At 37.2% G+C, this 27,618-nt stretch overlaps 1 protein-coding gene across 7 annotated transcripts in view; it reads right to left on the reverse strand.

Annotated features, from left to right (window-relative positions):
- Window positions 1-27,618, reverse strand: part of CNTN5 (contactin 5) — a 721,166-nt gene that overhangs the window by 168,106 nt on the left and 525,442 nt on the right. For all 7 annotated transcript variants that reach the window (XM_076328246.1, XM_076328247.1, XM_076328249.1 and 4 more), the window contains 2 exons: window positions 20,747-20,950; window positions 3,863-3,965 (listed from right to left, as the gene is read on the reverse strand). In XM_076328246.1, coding sequence (XP_076184361.1) covers window positions 3,863-3,965; window positions 20,747-20,950 — 307 coding nt within the window. The remainder of the gene's footprint in view (window positions 1-3,862; window positions 3,966-20,746; window positions 20,951-27,618) is intronic.

Genomic DNA, 27,618 nt, shown 5'->3' on the forward strand with positions numbered 1-27,618 from the left:
AAGCAAATATTAACATACTGCTGGTTAGGTTTATTTTTCTTTAATGTAGAGGTTTTGAATTCTTCCATTCAGTAAGTTTTAAAGGAGTTTTTTCCTTTTTTAAATTATTATTTTATTATTTTAACAATGCTTAATGAAAATCTTAATCAGGATTTAGCATTTATGTAAATTAAAAAGATGTCATTCTGTTCTTATGAAAAGTTCAAAAAATAGAAGATGTTAATACCTTGTAATTGCCAGGGTTATTTTTTAATTATTCTTTTTAAAAAAATATAATCCTCTGCCTTGTTAGGAAACAAACAAAAATTCAAGTGTTCCTAATAAAAATGACATAATTAAATGGGTGGCAGAAAACATATTGGTATGCTATATATACAGATATGTATGAAACATAGTTGTAATCGAAACACAAGTTGTTGTGCGGATGTAACAGTGAATATGGCTATAAAAACAACCTTTCAACAAAAGTGGGCCAGCATGAATATCCAACACAAATCACAAAACATCACTAATTGCAAAATGCACACTCTGATATATAGTACAGTAAATTTTATTTAACTCCTTTGTCTGTCATGTCTTCTCTTACACCTCAGCAGGAAATCATGTATATATGCAGTGATTTCTTAACCAACCGACTGATGCTTATTATAAGCAGCATTATCTAATACAAATAAAATCATTTTGAGGTATTTCACTCCTGTATTACTTTGAATCCTTTAGCAACAACAAAGTCTATTTATAAGTGGCATCAGTAACGTAATATTTTTGCTTGTAACTGGACCAGCTACATATTGCATGGGTCAGAATGAAATCCTTCTTAGAGAATTTCTGTCTGTCAAGCAATTAAGACATTTGATTTTAGTTTGGACACAAAAGCTGCACAGCTCCAATTTATTTAATTCCTACAGCCATAGTGACTGGCAGTTCTAAATAAACACTATTAATAAATCATTAATCCGTAACTAAAGACTAGGCTCTTTCTAGAATATTTGCCAAATGCCTACTTCAGGAAATCTCACTGGAACATCTGTCATTCTCACAATTACAGTGGAGAAAGAAGAGAGAGTATTTCAGACAGCTAAATTAAAGCATGAGAAAAACAGCAGCACATTGGTTTTGAGACTGTAATAACCTCTGTGTTATTTACGTATTCAAATTCAAAACGCCAAATCTCAAAATGCTAAAGAAGGAACAAATTAGTTGCTAATTCAGTTTGGCAGTGGGGACCCATGGCACTGTAACAAGAAAAGATCCTTACAAGCTATCAGGAATAAGACATGGGATAAAAAAAATGAAAATGATAAAACGAATAGCAAATCTGATGGATTTCTACCTCCTACCTCAGCCTCCAGGTTTCAAACGAGGCCTGAAATGTCACTCATGTAATTATTACCATATCAGGTTGAAAGCAATTTCAACTCAGCTGATTTGATTGTGCATTAATGGCTGCAAAAAAGAAGATAAGGAATGTGCATGGTAAAAATAGCTGCCCATTACAATAGGAGCAAATGGGGTCAACTTATTAGATAACCTTAAATTCCTTGATGGTTCAGGTGTTTTCGTTTTATTGTTTATTAAAGGTTAACACCAAATATGAACGTGGAAATAAGCTAATTGAAGCCTTTCCTGTCAACCTTCACCTTCCTTATGTGGCTGTTTGAATAGTGACTGACTCTTTTTGAGAGAGTTTACTAAATCTCAGGGTGCTGACACTATCAGTAGCTGCATTTCTTGCCTGTCAGTGATGGTTGTGAAGGACAACATGCGACATACCTCCTCTTCACTGGAAAGTGACAGTTGACTTGTAATCTGTCAGCAACTGCAATTTAATTCCAGCAAAATGAAGAAAACAGGAACTAACATGTTGGTTACTGCTTCAGCCATAGCCAAGAGTCTAAAAGGGCCTTGTTGCCAGCTATTGACCTGGCAGAAAATTGGTTAGTGTTGCTGACAGGAGAGAGCCCGGAGCCACCAGACTCTAGGGCACAGCTCTTTTCTTCATATATTTCAGCATTTCATATAGTTTCTCCATTTATTGTTTTTCTGTCCTCTCTCAGGTACCTCTTTCCTTATCTTTACTATATAAAACACAAGACTTGCGTTTTACCCTACAGAAGTTCTTCCCTCACATTTGCTTTCTAAACTACTGCTTACATTTATGTTGGGAATGAATTTGCAAAAGCCGCTGTCACTGTCTAATGGCTCCCTATATACGGGCTATGGTCTCCTGCATTTTGTTTGGACTGTTTTGGCTATGTCCTGTCTCTCCTTCAACTCCACTGGGCCTAAATAGATACAATTAAAATACTTTGTCAGAATTTCTCTGTAATTATTTATGAATACTTTCTGCTGACCTGCTCACTGAGAGTATCTGGATGTTGGTCAAACAGGAAAAAGAGGCAAGAAGGGAAGCAAGTTTAAGACATATCTCATCCAGCCAGTAGATAGGAACTGTTAAGAGAAAAATCTGAACAAAAAAATCCAGTGACACATGAAGGTCAAAATGACTATAAAAACATTTTAAAAGCCCTCTCAGGTAGTAGAGACAAGCTTTGAAAGGTTGCTCTGGAAAACCAGACCTGCCAAGCAAGCTGGAGTGGTGATCCTCAGAAAAACAGACTATTGTCTTAAAACGCCTTTCCTCTTATGTATTGTTCCTACTTAAGTAAATAAGTTAGAAGAATTGGTATGGAAGATACGGTACTCCTCAGACTAATTGATTTGTGAAGTTCCTCCCACAGGAGTTACAAAGACAAATCCTTCCACTATTTCTTAATCAAAGCCAGGCTGTAAGGAACCTGTATGTGCCTTGATGAGCTATGAACTAGAAAACCAAGCAGGGTATATGATATTGAGTAGCATGACTTCGAGGGGTGGCAGGGGGATGTCCAAAAGGAACACCACTATAAAAAGGAACTGAAAAGAATTCAATACAGTGAGATTTCTTTCAACCCCCCCCCCCCCCCAAATTTGATGGGGTATTTTTGAAAAAACCCTACCCTTTATGTTTGTTTATAAGTCTCTAGTGAAACATCACTGATAGAACACCTGTTTTTAGCTACATACATGTGCAGAAGAAAGAATAATTTCTTTGAATCACTAGAACTGCTTCTTAGTTCTGTATGACTGTATACTACCCTTGCCACCCTTATTCTTGGCAACAATAATAATAGTAACTGCCTCAACAAAATTGAAGTGCTATCAATTTCATCCTATATTCTGTAATCTGAATAGTGTATAGAAGTAATTTCACTTCTTATTTAATTTGTATGAAATAGCAAAGAGGTATTTCTGAAACCTTTCTCTCTCTAAAATCATTTATCAATAAACATATAAAAAAACCCTTGACATGAATACTAAACACCTGTTCTCTAGTAGTGTTATTAGGTCAGGTAGAAACTAGAGAATTGGCACTGCCACAAAGTGTGTTAGGACATGTTTAAAACATTGTGCTCTTAGCTTCATATATAAAATACGCATTTAGGGAAAAAAAAGCTACAAATCTTATTTATTCTCCAACTAGGATATTTTGGCAGAATAAACTCTAATTTACTGATTTATATTATCACAGTGAATAAATGGGTGAGTCTGGTAAAATTTTCAATAAAAAAAGTTTCCTCCTTTTGTTTACAAGAATGTTACTTTTCATTTTGACAGAGAGTCTTTTAACTTGAATGAATTACTGTCCACAGAAATGACTGGGCAGGGAATTCATAATTAGTTACTTAGTCAATTGGTTACTTTGAGTGTGCAATAAGGACTGTCTGTGAAAATGAAATCCAGCAAAATAATGAGACCACAAATTAGGCATGTCACATCTTAATAAACAATGATGTCTAATTATTAAAGAATCTGTACTTACTTGCCAAGTGCAAAACATTCCATCTTAACAGTAGTCCCCCTTGCAGCTGTAACTGTGTAAGGAAAATGGACTTCAATTTTTGGTTCATATTCCCCCATCACACCTGGAAAATAAGGAATGTTTAAAATATGAAATGTCATCAGTTTTCCATGTGTTGAGATTACCACAGAAAAACCCTGCAGCTTGCTGTTTAAACCTTCCCAGCAGTAAAACTAGTAATTGATGGAAATAGCCTCATTTGATCTGATACGCGCTGCTCAGGTCCAGTACATATTCTAAAATGCTCTTCAGGGTTACCAGCAGCACAACAGTGAGCTTAAGAAAAAGGATTTATTCTCTCAAACATGGGTTAATATTTACACTTTGAAAGATTAAAGCAGGCAATCAATTTTAGAAGGGTGAGAATTTTCATAGACCAAAGCTTTGTTTACCTGTGCAGTGACAATTATAACAAATAAATGAACATAACATGCTGTGTTTGAGCGAGGACCTTGTAAGCTCAGCAAGAAAAACTCAAATAAAGTAAGAGCATTTGTGTACGCAGATATAAACAGAGTGTATTGGGTTTGCGTGCCAAGGTTTTGGTAGGGGTGAGGCTACAGGGGTGGCTTCTGTAGAGAAGCTCCTAGAAGCTTCCCCCTTGTCTGATAGAGCCAATGCCAGACAGCTCCAAAATGGACCCACCGCTGGCCAAGGCCAAGCCCATCAGTGATGGTGCTAGCGCCTCTGTGATAACATATTTAAGAAGGAGGAAAGGCTGCTGTGCAACAGCAACTGGGAGAGAGGAGTGAGAATATGTGAGAGAAACAACTCTGCAGACACCAAGGTCAGTGAAGAAGGAGGGGGAGGAGGTGCTCCAGGCGCTGGAGCAGAGATTCCCCTGCAGCCCATGGTGAAGACCATGGTGAGGCAGGCTGTCCCCCTGCAACCCATGGAGGTCCACAGTGGAGCAGATATCCACCTGCACCCCATGGATGACCCCACGCCAGAGCAGGTGGATGTGCCTGAAGGAGGCCATGACCCCATGGGAAGCCTGTGCTGGAGCAGACACCTGGCAGGACCTGTGGATCCGTGGAGAGAGGAACCCACGCTGGAGCAGGTTTGCTGGCAGGACTTGTGACCCTGTGGAGGACCCACGCTGGAGCAGCCTGTTCCTGAAGGACTGCACCCCGTGGAAGAGACCCATGCTGGAGCAGTTCGTGAAGAACTGCAGCCCATGGGAAGGACCCGCATTGGAGAAGTTCGTGGAGAACTGTCTCCCGTGGGTGGGACCCCACGCTGGAGCAGGGGAAGAGTGTGAGGAGTCCTCCCCCTGAGGAGGAAGGAGCAGCAGAGACTATGTGAGATGAACTGACTGCAACCCCCATTCCCCGTCCCCCTGCGCTGCTGAGGGGGCAGGAGGTAGAGAAAATCGGGAGTGAAGTTGAGCCCGGGAAAAAGGGAGGGGTAGGGGGAAGGTGTTTTAAGATTTACTTTTTGTTTCTCATTATCCTACTCTGATTTGATTGGCAATAAATTAAACTAATTTCCCCAAGTCGAGCCTGTTTTGCCTGTGACAGTAATTGCTGAGTGATCTCTCCCTGTCCTTATCTCGACCCACAGGCCTTTCATTATATTTTCTCTCCCTTGTCCAGCTGAAGAGGGGAGGGATAGAGTAGCTTTGGTGGGTATCTGGTCTCCAGCCAGGGTCAACCCACCACACAGAGATATGCAGACACATACAAAGTTCAGTTATTTTATTTTCAGTGACCCTTTTAATTTGGGAGATGATTAATTTTATCAGGACATCACATTTAGTACTGTAAGATACAACTAGAAAAACATTCAGGAATGTGAAAAATATAAACACTAAAATCAATAGAGTTATCTGGAATTTGCTGTGGAGTGACTGACAGCTTTGGAGAATCACAAGAATTTAGGAAATGAGAAATGAGCAGGGAAGGGAGACAGGTTTTATAAGGTGATTTGAGAGGTTTGTATTTGATGTGACTTAGAGGAAATGTCATAATCAGAATGGCAGGAGAACAATATGTCTCAAACAGCTATGTTCGGTTAGACAGAAGATGGGCTACTGGACTAAGCGATACTCAGGAACTAAAAGCTATATTAAAGTACAAATTGTTCAGGTTTTTAGATGAGGAAAACTGAATAAAATCTGATTTGTGGACACAGTAGCAAGACAAGTCTAGTCTAAATCTATAAAAATCAGTCAAGAGTCTCCAAAGAATTCTAGAGCAAGAAAATAGGAACAAGAGAGGAAAAGGAGAGAAAAGAGATATCTTATGCAAGATAGAGAAAAGAAAGGAGCATAAGGAGGAACATGGAAATAGGTGATATGAGATTTGCAGCTGAGAGAAGACCACCTGGCAGAGACAGACAGAAAAGCAACCCACAACCTATTAGAGAAAAAAATAATATATAGGGCTGAAATAGTAAAACATATACTTCTAGCCCTTGAAATATTCCTCATGGGACTCAGGAGTTTCCAGTGGGGCTGTGCTCTCTTCCTCCTGTTGTCCCACAGACTCCTGCAGCTTGGTTCTGGAGGAAGTCTAAACATATATGCATTTAAACATGTCTTTGGGGGCTTAAGTTTAGTTAGAAAATCTAAATGTGTCTGATATGTGAATCAAATAACAGAAGCAGAAAGAATAAAATGCTTTTAATTCAAACAATGGCGTTCCATAAATAATGTGGTATTATAAGTAGCAGTAGATTTCTTTTTAAAAAACATAATCATGCAAGTATTACGTGTACTAACAATAGTGACCCATTTTTCCTCAAAAACATGACTAAATCAATGTTTTGACATTGCTTTATGAACCTTTGGAGAAATACTGCCCCTTGTAGGAAAAAGCAAATTCTGAACTGGTTCTGTCATTAAAGCTTAAAAGGTATTTTTTTGTAGAAAAAAGGAAATTAACCTTTGTGTCCTGGGTATTAAAATAAAGTCAAGGCATCAACCAAATTGTAGTAAATTAAAATTTTCCCTAGCCTAGACTGAAATCATTCCTAGTCTTATCTGTCGTAAAAAAAATATTCCCACTGGCTTGTACTATGTCAATAAATTTCATAATTTAATTATGCCCCTTGTGACTTCTTTTACTGTTTTCTGGCTTTTTTTTGTAATTATGAATACCAGTTTCTGATTCATCTCAGCTGAGTCATTCATGATTTTATAAGATATCTGTCATATCCCCTTTTAGTTGTGTCTTTTACAGACTGAAAAATCCCAGACTATTAATCCTTCCTTACAGTAAATCTTTAATAAACTTGTGATCATTCCTAGTGCCCGTGTTGCACCGTTTCAAATTCCATTCTATCATTTTGAGATGGGGAAATGAGAACCGCACAGCAATATGGAAGCTGTAGATCTTTCTATCACAGTTTTTTTCTACTTGTGGGGTTTTTGTTTGTTTGTTTTTGTTTGTTCCTTATTGCTTTCCTCATGATTCAGTTCCATTTGCCTTTTTGCACTTGAGCTGATGTTCATCTGCAATGGCATCCTAAACTCTCTACTGATACCTAATAAAGGTATTATATTTTTAGGTTTAGGTATTATATAAATTTGTACTGGGTGACATTATTTATCACCTATCTACTCTGTTATGATGATATCCTTTTGCAGCTCTTCACAGTTAGGTTTAATTTTAACTATCCTTAATAATTTTATATCAACAAGCTTTTCTACCTCCATGTTCATTTCCTTTACACATGGTTTATGTTTTGAATGGTGAAGTCCCAGAAAAGTATTCTGTGGCTTCATTGACAATCTCCCAGTTCTCCAAACTGATCAGATACTCCCACAACGGGTGGATTTTTTTTATCTGTTGTTAATTCAAAATGGGGCTGTCCTTCAACCCCTCTGAGAATTTCATTTCTTTGACGGCCTTTGATGAGTGATCCTGTCAAGAGCTATTTGAAATGACAGTACACAGTGTTACCTTGTCCATTCGTATTCTTAATCTCAGACTCTTCAGGAAAGTTGTATACCGGAAGCATGACTTCCCTCTTTAAAAGCTGGTTCATGGTATATGACACTATGGTAAGATTACTGTATGGTAATGTGATAAATACAATCCTATTAATTTTACTTTTCTATGTATTTTCTATCAAAACACTTGACACAGAACTCAGACTTACTGGTCTGTAGTTTCTCAGATGTTCCTAGGAGTCCCTTTTTTTAAAAAAGCACCTTTTCTACCTACACTCCTTCTAGGCCTGAGGCCCAGTGAAGGAAAATGGTACATCCTGCTTCCTTCCGTATATGAGTTTGGCCTTGGGGATTTGTTAGTATTTGTAATGTCAATATTTCTTCTAAAATTTCTTCTATTGAAACTTCAATTACGAGAACTTCAGTCTTGATAGGGGATCCTCCCTAAGTTCCCTTGTAGTGAACACTACTGAAAATAGTTCATTTAGGTTTTATGATGCAGCCTTATACTCCTGAGGTGTTCCTTTTAAATCTCTGGCATCTGTTGACTGTGCATACTCACTGACAGGTTTTGTGATTCAATTAATTTAAAAAAGTTTTTTTTTTGCTTTTGTGTAAGATTTTGTTCCTGAAAATCATTGTGTTGAATTGTCATACACTATTAAATATTTGCCTTTTTTAGCCATGAAAAAAATGCAACTTAAAATAGGATTAAATTATTATTGCCTTTAAAATAATACAGTACTTATAAACATATCTGAGGGACAATATTATCTTTCAGATCTTATGTTTTTAACTTACATTAACTCCCTTTAGTAGGTGCAATCTGTACAAGTATTGAATGCTCTTTGCGAGTCATGCCACCATGTCATATTCCTAATGAAACACTGATCTACTAATGCTTTGTACCATGTCCTGCTCTTCTGGGTTATTGTTACACTAACAAGCGACATGCCTGCAGCAACTGGCAGAAAAATGTAGAAAAATTACTGAGCAATTGCTTGGTGTCTGTATGAAAATTAGGAAACAGAAATCTATTATTGCGAAGGGATATTTTTCCATCCTTATTATTTATGATCTTTGAGACCAAGGAGACCATTACAGTTGCATAGACATCAAGAGAATTGTCAAGGCCTTACCTTCCCATGTTACACTATAATTGCTTTGCTATGACCTCCACCCTCTTTATCTTTCCCAGTTTCTGTTTTGGTCACTATGAGTCAGTAATGGTAAAACAACCACCATTTTCATCAAGGTTTTCGTTCATTTGTATCAGGTGCTAAAAGGAACCTGAACTTTTAAGAAATATAGAGGCCTTGAGTTATGTGCATTAGAATCAATCTCTCTGAGACTTATATACATTATTCTCTTTCAGAGGTTTGGTTAAGGCCATAAAAAATTCTCTCAGTCATTTTTTTATTTCCACTTATCAAACATGAAATATAACAATAAATAAAACTGATCAGCACAGAATAAAAACATAATATACGATTTTTAAGTGGCTAACAAATCACAGAGTGCACGTGGTCTGAGCACTATAGAGGAACAGGGAGCCATTCTCAACACTCCCGTGCTCTGCCTTCCCATGAAAATACCTCCTTTCGGACAATCTTTTACCTTCCCAGAGATGACCCCCATGATTCAGTCTTGCATAGGCTAATTAGTTAGTTTACTACACTCCCTACTTCACAAGCTGTGCCTTTCAGCTGAGTTCAGATCTGGGTATGAAAGTGTTGAATTTGTGATTGGTATGAAACACATCGCTTCAAAATAAATCTAATTTACCAGATCTTGAAATTTAGTCTGGGATTAAAAAAGGGGTTAAAACCCAAACTATCCTGTTTGTTTAAGTAAATCTGGGCTTTATTCTGAAAGAAGTCATCCCACCTTACATTTCCCAGACTCTGGGTCTCTGCCCTTTAAGTGTGTATGAGAAGCAAAGCTCTCCACATTTCTGTCCAGCCAGGGTCTTCCCTGGCTGGGTGAAGTTGAACTGAGACGAAACACTAATAACCCTTCTGTTATATCTGATTACCGAAAAAAGCACTGATTCAAATGACTGAACATATCCCAGGACTAAGCACAGCTTGATCTGACTGAACATATCCCAGGACTAAGCACAGCTTGATCTAGTTAGAATTAATGGCTTGTTAGTCACACGGGCAGAAATGGAGCTCAATATTTATGGAAGAGTTAATTGCCCTATTCCCTCCTTCAGATATTTTTTTACAACAATGCAATTATCACAGAGCATAGAATCATAGAATCATTAAGGTTGGAAAAGACCTCTAAGATCATCAAGTCCAACCGTTGACCCAACACCACCACGCCCACTAAACCATGTCCCTAAGTGCCGCATCTACACGTCTTTTAAATACTTCCAGGGATGGTGACTCAACCACTTCCCTGGGCAGCCTGGTCCAATGTTTAACCACTTTTTCAGTAAAGAAATTTATTTATTAAATATTTATTTATTAAATATTTATTTATTTATTAAAGCAATTATTACATATTCTCCAACTCAGGTAAGGAAAAATCTTCATAAAAACAGGTTTAATTTTAATAAGTGGTTTCATTTAACAAGTTGTTCCTCTGACTTGGCTGCAAATCTGTAACTTGAGTTCAAATCTCCACTGCTCAGTGTCCTATGAACCTTTAGCTACACTGTTGTCTGCATTTTAGTTTTCCATCAAAAAATAGAGATGATACAATTCACTAAATCACAATACTGTGATAAACACTGATTGTGAGGTGCTCACATACCATGGGAATAGATGTGTATAGAATTTCAAGTATTTACAGATATTACTACAGCTAAAACTGTTTACATTATCCCCTGTGCGCCATTTAATGTAAAAGGAGAATGGAATAAAGTAGCAAGATCAGTTTCTGATTGTCAGTCCTTTCAGCTAAGCACAACTGAAAGAGCTACAGACAGGATATCAGTCATTATTGAAAAGCTGGACATGAGCCAGCAATGTGCGCTCGCAGCCCAGAAGGCCAATGGTATCCTGGGCTGCATCCAAAGAAGCGTGGCCAGCAGGTCGAGGGAGGGGATTCTGCCCCTCTACTCTGCCCTGGTGAGACCCCACCCAGAGTACTGTGTCCAGCTCTGGGGTCCTCAGTACAGGAAAGGCACGGACCTGTTGGAGCAGGTCCAGAGGAGGGCCACGAAAATGACCAGGGGGCTGGAACACCTCTCCTATGAGGAAAACCTGAGAGTGTTGTGTGTGTTCAGCCTGGAGAAGAGAAGGCTCCGGGGACACCTTATTGCAGCCTTTCAATACTTAAAGGGGACTTATAAGAAAGGTGGGAACAGACTTTTTAACAGGGCCTGTAGCGATAGGACAAAGGGCAATGATTTTAAACTAAAAGAGGGTAGATTTAGACTAGATACAAGGAAGAAATTTTTTATGATGTGGGTGGTGAAACACTGGCACAGGTTGCCCAGAGAGATGGTGGATGCCCCATCCATGGAAGTGTTCAAGGTCATGTTGGACAGGGCTCTGAGCAACCTGATCTAGTTGAAGATGTCCCTGCCCACAGCATGGGTGTTGGACTAGATGACCTTTAAAGGTCCCTTCCAACCCAAATTATTCTATGATTATCACTTTGAAAAGGACTGCTCTACCTCTTCATTTAGCCTGCCGCTCCATGACTTTTACAACCTCAAATGAAGAGTGTAGAAAAATTGTGAGTCTATGACTGTATCCACACAAGACTTCTTGCCTTCATGGGGAAAAAAAACCCAGACTGCTGAGAAATCATGACACATCATCTTACTCCAGCTGTGTAGAGGCTAATGCTTCTTTTCCAGAAGTCTTCCAGATATTAACTACCCTCTTGAATCTCCCAGAACATAACCTTCCATGATGGCTCCTTAAACCCTTTCAGCTAAAATGATTTGGGTTTGTTTCAAACTGTTTAAGTAAGAACTCTTTAACTTACTTCAGAAACTAATTTTGAATGGAACAGGTTACAGGGAATACTGAATAAGTGGCTGATTAGCTTTTAAGACAGTAGCTAAAAAAGAATATAAGATTCCTGGCTAAACATCATCAGAGTGCTAGGGAGAAAATGAAAGCCAAAGATTTCCTATACTCAGGAGAAAGATTAGACACAGATTTATACTTGCCATTATTTTATTAGCAAAAGATACAACCCCCATAGTTCAGTGATTAAGAATGTTTGCCTGAGAGCTTTGGGTGAAGTCCTTGATCTTAATCAGATGGTGTAGGAATGTTAATCCGGTTCTCCTACAGCCTGGATAGTGCTCTAATCACAAAATTGGGATGGGGATTCTTATTGGTTTGTGTGTTCCTCTCAATTTCTGGGAAACTTCCTGAGGAGTGATGAATGTGTCCTGCTGCATAAGAATTTTCTAATAATTTTACAGATCAGAAATTGAGTTTCCTACTACATTGTAATTATGATCAGTTGTGTGAATATGTACAAACCCAAGAAAATTTTGACTAAGAAACTATGGCAGGAATGTTCATTTATAATTTCTTCTCCTATCAATAATCTGTGATGAAAACTAGGGTTGTCTATCATGTGCGTCTTTTTGTGACAAATGAGTATTTAGCATTTTCCCTGAAGACCTGCACCATTAAATGTCCCCAAATATTTATTTGGAAGAGAGAACACTGAATATGCACATTTACAATAACAGTAAATTCACAGCACAAAATGAATTAATTCAAGTATAATGATGATACCCACCATTACATCCTGACTGCAGCAGAAATTTTCAGTGCACTGGGAAGAATTTATTGACTCACCTGCCATTAACCTTATTCTAAATAGAAGGACCAGCGCCTGCTGTAAGTCTCTAAAAATTTACCATGGGAATGGTTGTTTTATGATAACTGTCCACAATATTCCTTCCACTTAGAGATGTCTTAGCCAAGTTTTGAGCTATAAATTTATCCTTTGAGAAGCCCTAAAAATGCTCATGTGAAATTGTATTCTGCAATGTACTGAACACTAAAGTACCGACAATGTTTTCATATGTTACTCAGAGAGCAAATCCTATCACATATCAGTGGATGGAAAGAAGTATTTACTAGAATCTATCCTAATATCAAAGAAAATTTAGTAATTCAGTTTCTGGGAAAAAAATATCTTAATGAATACAGCACAAGAAGGGAATAAACCCTTCTTTAGTTTACAACTAGGGGATAAGGTATATATGCAGAAGAAGGTCACAAAACAAAATGTTCTTCTTCCCACTTTAAAATCCATCTTCATATTATACTCCATTTCACTAGTCCAGCAGTTACTCTCTGAACTCTGTCTAGAAAGTCCTTTCTAGAAATAGCATTCCTATCTTGACATATTTTAAAAATTAGTTATTTATAACTAGTAAATGTTGTGTATGTATGTCATAAATACACAAGAGCTTTCTACCTTGCTTAAACAGCAAATACAACTAAAAGTGCTTCATTTTCAATTGTAAGTGGGTGTGTTATGACTGAAGTAAAGGGAACTGGGGCCAAACACTAAGGACACAATAGCCATAAGGTAAGCGCAGAATAAGCAATGAGGGGAGCAGTGGTATTTTGTCTAGTTCTTCAAACGAGAAGCCAAAATTTCTAGTCTACAGTTTGGGTTGCAGAAATCTCTGTTTACCTGTGTTTGAAAACGTCAAGCAGTAATTATGACCAAGATTGCTGGCTCTCTCTATGTAGAGAAGTCTTTACTGAGTCATAACCTAGACTTCAATCCATCAAATTTCTCACATATTTGTAATTTAGCACCTAAGCTCTTCTGTTAAACCCAGCACTTATGGCATTGGATGAAACCAAACTTCACCCTTTGGACATTCAGAGATGAGTGAAAGCATCTGAATGGCTTGTATATAACAATCCAGTACAAAGATTTGTGCATATATAGTTGTAAGGAAACATGATAACCTAAACATTTTCACTGACTATGTATATAGGTAATTTTTCTGAACAGTCATACACATCAAGAAAAATCAGGACTCCACCACACTAGACAACATGCCATCTTGCTTGAGAGGCCTAAGAATATGAGTCAACAAAAAGCCAAAAGAACTATCATTGCTTTTTTTTGTTCCATTTTGTTTTTACAGGGGAGGAGATTGTGCTGAACTTGGCACAAGAAATCTATGGCAGATTTCTCTTAGGCATCACCGGCCAATGTTTCTTGTTCATCCTTTCGAATTGCCTGCTGTTCATCCAGGTCAGGCTCACAAATACTATTCAGAAATCTGGAAAACATTATTTAATCTAAATGATTAGGAGGAGGATCTAATTTTCATGGGGTTTCTAATTATTTTCCTGATGGCATGTTTACAGTTCTCGAAGAACCTAATTTCTCCTATAGTAAATCACATAACTGTTTGTACTTCAAATATGACCTTAAGCTCTATTTTTCTTGCAACATGCACTGTTCTTTTACAGGATGAAAACAAAATATCCCCTTTCCAGTTAGGTACCAAAAGTATCAAAATTGTTGCAGTGTCCAGAGAGGAATTCTTCATTTGGTTCTGACCAATTAGGACATAAAGTAGTGTTGTTCTAATATTCATTGTTATCTAATTAACTGGAAAGAGCTTCCTAAACTGGAAATGTTTTTCAGATGAGACTCCTCATATAACCATACAAATACAAGTACCTATTATTTCCTCAATAAGAAAGATCAAACTAACACTAACATTTCTCGTCCATTAGCAACAGCTATTGAAATACCCATTGTTTTAGACCCAACAGCAACAAATCATCCTTGTTATAAACTTACTGCAGTTCTAACCTCAAGCAAAATACCTGCTGTTCACAATCAAATTATTTCACTATGTTGACAAGAACACCAAACCAACAAATCATTCTTATTTGAACATTATGCCATATGCCATAATTGCAAAGCAAGTAGTCACTTGTGAATTTGTATCTAAGAACCTGAGACAGTAAGACGCACAGCATTAGGTATGACCATTCTTAATAATCTGAAACCATTCACAAATATAAAGGTTATTTTCCTTACCAATTTGCACAAATTTTAATTTAGTCACCATTAATTAAAACATTACCAACTCACTTCTGTCTGAAATCTTAATAGCTACAGTTCAATGCAACATCATTCTTAATCCTGAGTTGAATTTAGAGGAACATTTTTTTCTCCAGTTCATTTATTTTATGCTTTGTATACTCTGTATATGGATCAGTTAACTCTTTCCTTTGTGTAATAGTTTCATAAATCATCAGGAGGAGAAGCAAAACAAGAAAACATGAGTGCAAAACATGTGCAAGATGATACATGTCTAGAATCTTAAATTACTTCAGCTGATTAAAAAAATCAACTTCATTTCCAGCAGATAGTGTTTCTGTAAACTAGTGGGAAAACTTAACGATTAAAATTCCTTGAAAGAGGTTATCTTAACAGAGCTCAAAGTAAACTAAACTCAAAGCAAACTGTTTCACAGTGCAAGAGTTCTTGTTCTACGCTGAATGCTGGAACCTAATCTTTTCCAAACCTTTCCCAGTTTTCCTCCTGAAATACTCCCCTAGGTTCAGCCCTTTTATGTTGTCAAAAGACCATCCCAGGATGTTTTCTCTATACTTTTTTTATGCTATATCTTTTACAAATAGTGTCTTTGAACTTTTGTGTGCTGCTTGATAGTGCACTTGAGCCATGTTACAATCCCTATAAAACACTCTGTAAAGGGTTATTGTATAGGACCCCTCCATAAAACTTCCTGCCTACATATAGATTTTCACTGAGAATTTTGGGTGGAAGGACCACTGGTGCTGACTGTAACAGATTTTCTAAATGTAAAGAAACATTACTATTTTTTTGGGGAAAAAAGTAAACACCCTTCCCCCCCATCCTATTATATATTTGTCCTTATTTTCTTTTTTAATTAAAATAAGATTGCATCAGGGTCTTTTAATCCTGATTTTCATCCTATTATTTTTGACAACCTTGCAGTGGGATCTAGGCACAAGAGCCGGAACGAAACAGACAAAAAGTGTTTCTTCAAAATACCTGTAATCCATGAAGAATGTATTTTTATTACAGAAAAGCAGAGATTGTGGGAAGTCTTTTATTTTCAGTTTCATAATGACCCATCATTAAAATATCTCACCACAATTTTAGGGGAGAAACAACATCTTTACTACAGGAGTAATGGCTGTCCAGGGACATTGCCATTTTATCAGCCTTCCCCTGGAGCAGACCTTGCGTACTTTGATATCTCTGTCAATGCTATCAGTCTTTGTATACTGCTAGAGATCAAACTTGATTTTTCCCAGACAGTTTGGCTGTGCTTGAAAAAAGTCAACATAGGATTATTTCAGGTTTGAGTTCTGTCCTGGAGCATTAGGAGGAGTTCCCACAGTTTCCACCTAGTCTTGCATAGTTTTTATGCACTTGCACAATTCAAATATGAGATGTGACTGGACACTTAAAAATGTAAGTTAATGATTTTGCAATATAACCCACACGAAAGAGGCAGCCTACAAGCTCAGAAACTCCAGAAAACCTGGCCGGATTAAGTCACAGCTGGATAAGTATTTTCAACTCCCATTACAATCCAGGTATTCTTTGTGTCTTCTAGAATTCAGCTCCATATGAATAAACACATTAGAAGACAAAATTAGTAATACAAGTAGGAAAAAAAAAAAAATCTCTGCATTTCTGGAAGGGGAAAACTATCAGATCATAAACATTAGAGTTGATCTTTAAGCAAATCTTTTTAATGCTAATTATCAATTGATTAACAGCTATCAGAATTCTTCAGGGATGGAAATAGTCTATGTCCATGAAATGGTTGATTTTACTCTATTTTTATGCATTATTTATTACCTTGCTATCCTATACTGGCCCTTTTTATTGCTTCATTTGGGAAAATTACTATGACTTTTTCCATACGTTTCTTAATGTTGGGAAAGAGATTTTTAGATAACCCAGCAATGTTCAAACAACATATCCCAGAGTTCAACCTGAATAAGCACATGCAGAACACATTCCATCATGGAAAAATAGAAATTAACATCCTTAATACCTTGATAGCTATTTGTTCTATCATTATGTGAGAATATTAATCACATAGAATTAATCAATAGAATTAGGAAAGACAAGATTCAGTTCACAGAACTATGATGACATAGAAAAAAAATTGAAGGTCAAGGTCTGCATTCAGTTACATGAGAGTATATCTGGTCAGATACGTCAACCTCTGTTGAGGTATAAACTAATTTGCTCTAATGGAACACAGTAGAAAATATCCTCTGATGTCTGAAATTGTACAGGTTCTCTTTTTTTCTGGAAATTTCACCATAGCAAAGCCACTAGGCAGTAACTACACAGAGATAAAATGAAGAATTGCTTAATTCTTTCCTGTACAGTAATAATGTTAAAGTTAACATCTTTTCAAGGGAAATAAAAAAGATTAAAAAAGGAAGAAAAACTGGAATGAAAATGTGTGAACGTGAAATAACTGCCTTATGCTATCAAGCATCAAATATTTTATATTCCCTAGGTTTCTATTTCCTAAATTTGAAGAGGCTTTCTGTTGGTTTTATTAGTCAAGATAATTTACTGCTCCCAATCAGTATCCAAGCCTGCAAAGATCCATTTTAAGAAGCCTGTTTATTATTTGTAAACAGTTATTAAATAATTCCTCAAAGTTTCTAATGCATTATAAAGGCAGTTAATGAAATGATGCATTATTTTTTTTTCCTGCTAAAACTTTTTATCTCCTCAGATAGTATTTTAGAGTGTTCTTATAACCCAGCTTGAAGTGAAATTGAATTGTATGAAATGACTGATTGTCAAGGACATTTGAACAAATGAGGTATTAACTTTATTCAGAATCCATTGAAAGATTTCTTGATGTTTTTATTTAATTTGCTTCATATCAAGGAGCTAAGTTCCCTTTTGAGACACATCGTGAAAGAAATAAAAGATTAATAAAATCCCAGGAAGTTCCTACATTCTTGCAGAGTTTGACAGAAAGCCTTAATGTTATTCTGTTTCTTCCTCATAGATAAATGGAGACCAATGCTGTCATAGGAGTATTTTTCGTCACAAGCTGTCCAGTCCCCTGGGTACAGGTACTGTTTATGCATTAAAATCCAAGAATGATGATAAATATATCATGTAGAATATTTCTGAGTTAATGATACATATGTCCAGAGAATACAGACTATATAAATTGTTTTATTTATATAATGCCATTTGTAAAAGCTGTTTAAAACCACAAGCTCTTCCTGTGGTTTCTGACAAATGTGCTGACTGAGTAGGATAATGTCAGTTGTGATGCCAACCATTAGAACTCAGAAAGCTATATGATTTTTAAACTTAAGTGAATATTTGAAAAGTTGAAAGCGATTCAATTCATTTTATAATCAAAAAGCTTAAAAAGTCATATTCAAAACCATATAACAGAACTCAGCAACATAGGGTCAAGTAAATTTTCAGGTACTTGGATGTTTGTTTTAATGCCTTAATTTCTCACTTCCTTATTAGAGTCCATCCTCAGCTGTTTCTTTCTCCAAAAATTACTCTAATTTTCTTTAACTCTAATAAGCACCTCTTTTCAGCAGCTATATTATCCCATATTTTGGAGTATAATGTATATACATTTAAAATTATGTCATCTCCCTTTAATATTTGTCAATGAACAAGGTAATATAACCTAAATTAATTTCTATCAAAAAATACAGTACCATTAATGGAATATTTAATTGTGATCCCAGATAGTTTTTAAAAGGCCCATATTACTGCATTCTGTGGAGGAGGTAGAACAAGGCAGATGTCCTAAATAATAAATATGATTTAACAACCAGAATTTTCCAGAATACTTTTTCAAGGTAGGTTTATGGAGACTGCAAGGTTAGGTGGAAAGTCTGGGTCTTTTCACTGAGAAACTTGTTCAGTCATACAGGAAAGCAAGCAATTTCCTAAGAAATACTAAAGAACTCCATTACAATAAAGGGGCTTTTCAGAAATCCCAACAGATAAAAATTAAGGCATGAAAGCCTGGTAGAAATTTGTGTGTGTGAAAAAATAAATCGGGAAATTGTTGAGGAGCAGTTCATCTATGTGCAAATGCCCCCCCAATACTCCAGCGCAGTTCAGAACGTTGGATTGTCACAGTTGTATGACAGCCAGCCGTGAAACACAAATTTGCTTGAGGTTGGTATATACTACCCACTTGACATTTAAGAAAATCTGCGCAGTTTTCCTTCACAGATTTTGTTTCTTAGCTCAGTGATGTAGACTGCTGCATTTATCCTTATTTACTCTCTCCATTTCTTATACTGTATTTTGTACTGTTTTACGTACTGTTAGTACGATATGGATAATTAACCTGTGAATTTCTGCACAAAACTGGAACCCAATAAAAGCATGAAGAAATTTCATAAAGAAACAATAGAGCAAGATATGAATAATAAATATGACAATAAAATTCTATCTTTTTTTTGTCAGAGTTCAAACTAATTAAAAAGAGAGTCAATGTTTGGGTTTTTTATTTTTCAAAGGTTGATATTGAAAAGATCGGGTCTGCTATGTTAATTCAGTAAAACTAAACAGCTGAAACTCAATAATTAGCATAGGTACTAAACCAGCAAAAAAAATAGGAAATGATACAGTAAAACATGCAGCTTTTTGCTGCAGAGGCAGCGTGCTGTGCAGACAGAGATTTCAACTTGTTACAATGAATAAACATTAACTTAATTCTATTCTAATCTGTGAACACATTTTTTACTTACTCTGTTAAACTAAGTCATCTGTGTTTAAGTCCAGCTTTTGTAATGCTTCTACAGCACAGGACTAGTCTTAGTTCTAGAAAAAGCTATAAGCAAGACAAAAGCCTGAGTCTCTTTCTCTCTCTCTCTCTGATTTATGTAAGTATGGATTCGCATATGCTGAATTGCTGAAATGTGTTTCTGAAGAACTACAAAGCATCATTAAATGTGGAACATCTTGGAAAAAAGGAAAATATAGGCACTTATGGAATCATTAATTATTATTCTCAAAAATAACATTATTTTGACAGAAAACAAAACAAAAAAAACAATTATAATTTAATATACGAATCTTTTTGCTGCAAAAAAGCAAATAACACAGTTGCCTCTATAGGCAGATATGCCAACATATCATAGAGAGTTACATATCATTTATATTGAAATGTCATACTGCTCATAAGAAATATTACCGGAAGGTGTTTTCTTTTGATTTTTGGGAAAAAATCCTAAGCCACTTTTTGCTAATAACATTTAGGTACTTATTTACAGAAAAAAAAAAAGCAGTTAAATGCATTGATGAAATTCAAAACTATGTGGGTAACTATTATTGTAATCAAGGCTATTGTAGTGTTCTTGGTGGTACTTAATCAGTGCATTGAACTGGAGCCTGGAACTGTAACAGGTCTTTAGTACAGCAACAGGTAAAGTTTTAAGCATTACGACACCTGTTCAGTTGTCTAACCGTATGTGCCTTGTGTCACCTGAGATGCATGAATGTGTGTCTCCTGGCATCCTGCTGCTGGTCTGTATGCCCTATGTGGTATTTGCCAGTCCCCTGTGGATGTCTCAGATGCCTGAGGGTATCTCAGTGTGGCAGTGGCCAGTTGTGTTGAGGCAACTGAACTGAGCCCTAAAGAAACAGACGTTACTGAAAGAGGAGATTTGCTTCTTTCTGTCAGTGACAGAGCACCAGAATAGCAAGGAGTAACTGTTCTAAACAAAATACATCATGAGGTGTCAGATTGCACCTCAGCCTTCAGAGGTCTAAATATGCTCACAACTGTTAGATGTTTTAAAAGAAACTGTCTCCTTGAACACCTTTCCTTTGCTGATTGCTGCAGTAAATGCATGCATATATTGAAAAACAATAAAATCATGGTTCTTAAATTAACTGAAGTATTTTTGGCTTAGTATTTTTGCTTCCATGTGGTACCCAGAAATATTGCCTCTTACCATCATTTCTCAGTGTCAGAGGTGTAGGAGGACTCAAAACTCTGGCATTTGTCACTGTGTTTTTTACCAGGCATATATAGCTGCCAACATCAGATGTTTGCACCTTGGAGATGTAGAGATTGCCTGTCTCCTGAGAGATGAAGCGTCTGCTATCTTCTGCCACAAAAGATGGGAATTCATTAAATACCCAGCTATAGATGATCTCTGAAAGAAAACAGAAAAAAATAAGTGAAAGCAATTATGGAAATTATTGTGTAATGTTAATGGTTACACTCAATAAATGTTCATTACCTTCATTTAAATAATCTAGAAAAAACCAAAAGCTAAAAGCTTTTAAACTTTTTATGTGTTTGTTTGTTTGTTTGTTTTAGAACAGAAGAGAAGAATTTTTCTTCTCTCCTTGGAATTTTGGAAACAACATAAGCATTGAGTCCACAGGACAGATTTAGTTCAAGAAAATTAATTAAATTATTCAACAGACTCAGAAATCACCCATAAAATATTAGATAATTCCCTTTTCTAATCTTTCAGGTCAAGTCAGAAATAATATATAAAACATTTTTTTTCTACTTGTTCAAAATTTCAGCAAACTATAGCAGGATGTATCCTATAAAGCTAGGGATGACTTTTCTCTGTGTGTGTATAAACAGTTTTTAGTTCTGAACATCTGTTTTTTAAATCAGCAGATTCTAATAACTGTTCAACCTACCTTGCAGGTAGTATTACCACACTACACTTCTATCTTTTTCTACATCTTCTCCACTGAAGAATCTCAGAACCCTTCCTATATGCAGCTTAAATCCCTACAATCAATGAATAATTCCTTAAACCAAAGCTACCAACTGCTTTGCCTCATAATCTGACAGATCAAGGACGAGTCAAAGTGATTTTTAAAAAAGGTAATTAAAGCCAGTGCCTTCATTCTCATTTTTATCCCACAAATCATTCTGTTCACCTGAAAAGTGTATACTTTTCCCTTTCTACTCATAATAATTGGTTGAGAAAAAAGATTATTTCCTATTATTCTGTATGAAATTATATTGTGATTTATTAAAAACCTAGATGCATTAATGTCTCTGCATTAGAAGTATCAGTAAAGTTAATGAGATTCTGATTTAGCAGGGAATTCCTTGCAGGGAATTATTCATGTGGAGTTCCACCAATTGAAACTTTAAAGCCTTAACCTTATGTATACTTTTTTACATGTTGTTCTCCTTTTAATCTTATCTTCCACTGTTTCATTTTGTCTTCACACTTTAAAAAAATATTCTTCACTACTTAAATTGGCACATTAACTGTAAGGCAATTTCTTCTGTAACCTCCCCCCATGACAGTCTTTAAAGAACTGACTCCAAAATCAGAAAATCCAAAGCTAGTTCAGGTATATAAAATCCCTGCTACTGCTCAAGATGCAAACTGCTCCATTGGTATAGCAAGTTCCAAGTTTTTAGACTCAAATTTCTTAAGTGACTACTCTCAGCTTCAGCAGCGATATGAAGACAGTAATTGCATGTATGTCAGTCTGGTTGTCTCATACTTTTATCCCCACTACAGACAAAATGTTTTCTTGATATAAAATTAGTTGGAAAAGGAAAGGGTCAAAGGAGTGAGAGGAAACGCCTCAAAATTTAAATTTTTCTGTGTGCTTTTCTGCTAACCATAGGAGAGGAACTGGTATAGCTGTTCATAGTACAAGAAGTGTGAAACACATTAACATCCTAGCTAAATATATGCCATAGCCAGGTGTGCAGTTTGACTTTAACGGTATAGAAAGCATTAGAAATTCAAACTGATCTGTCCTTTCTATCCCTGTATTGTACCGTTCCCTGACATGGTGGTCAGAAAGGAATGGAAAAGCACAATGACCAGGTTTTTAACCAATATAAGCCAACCGTGCAAGCAATGATGTAGAGATGCAGGATGTTCTGGATTAATTTTGAAGAAGTTCAGTCTAGTTTTGAAATCAGATGAAACTTTTCTTATGAAAACCTGATGGTATTAGTACAAAAATGATATGTTAAAGTACTAAGCATATTTACCTGACAGTAGGGGAAGACTTCTCCAAAACACGGAATTAAGCTGCACACACTGACTTTTTGCTTAAAACCTTTTTCAGATCTAATTGTAATTCTGAGTGGTTACACAGGATGCTGAGGAGTTCAGGGCTCACAGAGAGCTCTCCGAATGTTCAAAATTTCCTTCCTCTTCTGTTATGTTTCAGGCAAAATACTAATTAGCCCAAAATATTTCTCTCTGAAAATTTCATTGCCACATTTTGCTATGATGTCTTATCTGGCAGAAATGATTCATGGCAGCATAAAATTCTGCAAAGTGATGATGAACATACAAGTTCAAGGAAAATGCATAGGCTTTAATTGAAGACACCTGTTACCAATTCAAATGAAAGCAATCAGTCTCACTAATTGCTCTGGCTTAAAAGTAGTTCAAACCAAATGTAAAGTAGTCATCATTGTGGGTTCATTGGTAGTTCATGTAGAATAGAATTTTCTCCATTTGTACCCTAAAAACACATGCAGTTAATTATTCATTTATTAATTAGAACTACCCCTAAGGAACGGATTTCAGGTAATAAATTTTTGTGCCTCTAAGGAAATAGAGTACTTAGTCTTTGCTGGTGCTGAATCCAGGGGGGAAACTGTCATTTTGTCACCTCCTAAATGATTTTTGGTGTTAAAAATGGAGTGATGGATGAATGGGTACTGGGATAGGGTACTGAGAAAAAAGTAACAGAACTTCTGCCAAATCTAAACCTCAAATAATTTATGCTATCAAGCTGCAGTTAATGCTTTTATTTGTGCATACCTACAGCATCTGTATTCCAGCCAGGAGCCCAAACTCCAAAGCACAGACAAAAGTTTTAACAGTTTACTTCTTGATCATTGTCAGCCCATTGACATTGAAGGAATTACTTCTATTTTTAATTTCTAAAGAGCAAAACCCTGGGAATACACTTTCAAATGCATGGAGACTTTGCATTTGAATGCTCAGACCTGGAACTGATCTGGAATTCTGAACCTTCTTTGCAGCTGAAAAGCTCCTTACACACTTTATGAAGTTTCTCTCCTATTAGACCTGGTTAATGAGTTCAGCAGATTCTTAAATATAATTTTGAGGGTTATGTCCACACAGTATGCATAGGCTTCAGTGGAAATATCTCAGGAAAACTCTACAATTTCCAATGCATGCTATGCAGAACAGTCAGAAACAACCACAGCTGGCTTGGGATCTGGGGACTCGATAGTTTTTAGCTGACAGAAATAGATGGATGATCTTGCAGAAGCAATATTACAAAAGGGTGTTAAAGAGAATGACTGCAATTATGGGAAAATGGGTGTACCTTGACATTGATCCATTGTACAAATGTCTCACACTTCTAAATTTGCAGCCACGGTAGAGGATGAAACATGCATTGGTGTTCTGTATTGGGTTTGTGTGCCAAGGTTTTGGTAGCAGGGGGCTACAGGGGTGGCTTCTGTGAGAAGCTGCTAGAAGCTTCCCCCCTGTCCGATAGAGGCAATGCCAGCCGGCTCCAAGACAGACCCACTGCTGGCCAAGGCCGGGCCCATCGGCGACGGTGGTAGCCCCTCTGAGATAACATATTTAAGAAGGGGGAGAAATGCTGCTATGCAACAGCAGCTGGGAGAGAGGAGTGAGAATATGTGAGAGAAACAACTCTGCAGACACCAAGGTCAGTGAAGAAGGAGGGGGAGGAGGTGCTCCAGGCGCTGGAGCAGAGATTCCCCTGCAGCCCATGGTGAAGACCATGGTGAGGCAGGCTGTCCCCCTGCAACCCATGGAGGTCCACAGTGGAGCAGATATCCACCTGCACCCCTGGATGACCCCACGCCAGAGCAGGTGGATGTGCCTGAAGGAGGCCATGACCCCATGGGAAGCCTGTGCTGGAGCAGACACCTGGCAGGACCTGTGGATCCGTGGAGAGAGGAACCCACGCTGGAGCAGGTTTGCTGGCAGGACTTGTGACCCTGTGGAGGACCCACGCTGGAGCAGCCTGTTCCTGAAGGACTGCACCCCGTGGAAGAGACCCATGCTGGAGCAGTTCGTGAAGAACTGCAGCCCATGGGAAGGACCCGCATTGGAGAAGTTCGTGGAGAACTGTCTCCCGTGGGTGGGACCCCACGCTGGAGCAGGGGAAGAGTGTGAGGAGTCCTCCCCCTGAGGAGGAAGGAGCAGCAGAGACTATGTGAGATGAACTGACTGCAACCCCCATTCCCCATCCCCCTGCGCTGCTGAGGGGGCAGGAGGTAGAGAAAATCGGGAGTGAAGTTGAGCCCGGGAAGAAGGGAGGGGTGGGGGGAAGGTGTTTTAAGATTTAGTTTTATTTCTCATTATCCTACTCTGATTTGATTGGCAATAAATTAAACTAATTTCCCCAAGTCGAGCCTGTTTTGCCTGTGACAGTAATTGCTGAGTGATCTCTCCCTGTCCTTATCTCGACCCACAGGCCTTTCATTATATTTTCTCTCCCTTGTCCAGCTGAAGAGGGGAGGGATAGAGTAGCTTTGGTGGGTATCTGGTCTCCAGCCAGGGTCAACCCACCACATGTTCATATTCTGGGGCTCTGAATGTTCCCAGTTTGTATGCCAGCAAAATTAAAATATAGGGTTCTTAAACCACAGAATTGCTAATGAAGGCTGTCCAAGCACAAAACCTGGGTTTTTGTTTTGTTTTGTTTTGTTTTCTTCTGGCAGTATCATGCATAAGAGAATACCCAAATGTTTGCAATGACATATAAAAATAACTAATAAAGAGAGAATGATGGAGAATCAACATTTAAAACATTGCTGTCTATCTACAGACAAGTCTGTCATCTATAGTACATGCACAGTAAAATATTCTAATACAACTGTGAATATAGTTACATGACACAAGTCCCACAGCAGTTCAGCACAGGAGCACATGTAAACTACAAGAGAGGCTTGCATTTAAATGTTATCTGAAATCCCACTCTTACAAAATGGCAAACTGCTGAGTGAACTTTTTGAATTTCAGAACAAGAAGCCTAAGACCAAACAGATGACACTAGGCCTATTTGTACACAGCTCACTCCAGTTGTTAGTGAACTTCAAGCCTATATTTTCCTACAGTGGTCTAGGTTAAAAGATTTTAGAACCAGTGTCATTTGGCTAAGCACAAAACACAAGTGTCATTGTATTAACTTTTTAATAGGAGACTAAACTCCAGAGATGCATTTCAAGCCTGACAGGTAAATAATGATGAGCTTCAAGAGATTTTGAAGCTAAAAGTCATTGCTACCAAAACCTAAATAAACCAAACTACAACTGTAAAATCAGGAAGTAATTACCCTAGATACAAACCTTCTGAAGTCATCTCTTTTTGAGAAAAGACTGAGTAAATAGTTTCTCCATGCTGTACTCATTTTGCTTTCAATAGGGAAAAAAAGTTTAAGTGAAAATAGGAAATTGTGAATACTGCAGTATACAGTAGTTTAGAGGATTTTTACAGAATATATGCTGAGCTTATTTTTTATTTTTATGCCCATCTTTTTTTATTTTTAATGTGACACCTATGCCAAAACCACAAAGGTGATGCAGAGCCCTTCCTGGAAATTACAGTTGACTGCCAACACAAAAGAAAATTTTATGTAGATATTATTCATCAACACAAACAGAAACAGAGAGTAAAAAGACAGAGAAATTATGAATTATAGAGGCAGTTGTAAATTAACATTCTCCTGTGGCTTAGGCTGGAGGACTCTTCTGCTGGTAAGTTCTGTTATATGCAAAGTCTCGGTGTGAAAATTATTTAAGTTGTTTTGGTAACCGCAAAACTGGTATTTCCTTTTATGAATGACCAGACTTGTTTACAGAAAAATGTCTCCAAGAAGTTTTGTATCTGTTTTCTGAAGGTCATTTGGAAAGCTTTCCAAATGTCCAGTTTGGTTCTATTTTTTGTTAAGTACTTTTTAGTGGGCTATGTAGGTGAAAATCTGGGCCACTTGGTGATAAAGTAGTGAGAAGAGAGCATCTATCTCCTGCCAAAAGGAATTTATGGTGTGAAATTTTGTTTACTATAATTTCTTAAATGATTTTTGTAGATCTATTTTCTCCGTTTCACAACACTAATTCCTAAACTGTCACAACATGACGTACTTCCCATAATGGATGAAGATGGAATACTGATATATCAGCATTTATGTTAGTGCTGTATTGTGCTTTTGGACATATCATTCTGATGCAGAAAATGTCACTACTATGGTAATGCAAAAGTCTTTCTGTCATTGTGGGTCAGCAAGAAATAACCCCTTAAGTATTAAAACAAGAGCTGTGCTGGAGGCATTCAGATAGCACCACATATTCATTCCTGTGTTAGTGCCTGAATGTTTCCCAGATTTGCTTCAAGGCTTTTCTCCTGAGAAATTGCTTGTTTCATCCTTTTAACATGCAGTTTCTAGACAGCCTTTTCATCAGTCCTGTCAGCTAAGTGGTATTTCTGGTGGCAAGTGAAGACGTAACAAGAAAGTCGCCATATAAACTCCTTGAAGGCCACATAAAACCTAAATGTACTGTCCATACAATGGTTAAATATTGCATCTTCAAGGGCAAAGCATGCAAACACACATCCCATAATTGCACTTCTATGGAGTTATGGTGTTTTTTGTCTTCTTTCTGTGATGCAGTGGGAGATATAGTACTCCATCTCCTCCAGTATCCTATTGGGAAAATATGTTTATCTTCCTCTTTTTAGGATTTCCCCTGATTACCCCAATTCCACAAGATGGCAGTAGTTGATGAGTAAATGGTACTGATGACTGATGACAGCCAAAATCTGAGATAATCTGAAAATTTTAGCAACTCTGGAGAACTTGCTTC

This window comes from Aptenodytes patagonicus, chromosome 1 (genome assembly GCF_965638725.1).
Source record: "Aptenodytes patagonicus chromosome 1, bAptPat1.pri.cur, whole genome shotgun sequence".
NCBI classification, from domain to species: Eukaryota; Metazoa; Chordata; class Aves; order Sphenisciformes; family Spheniscidae; genus Aptenodytes; species Aptenodytes patagonicus.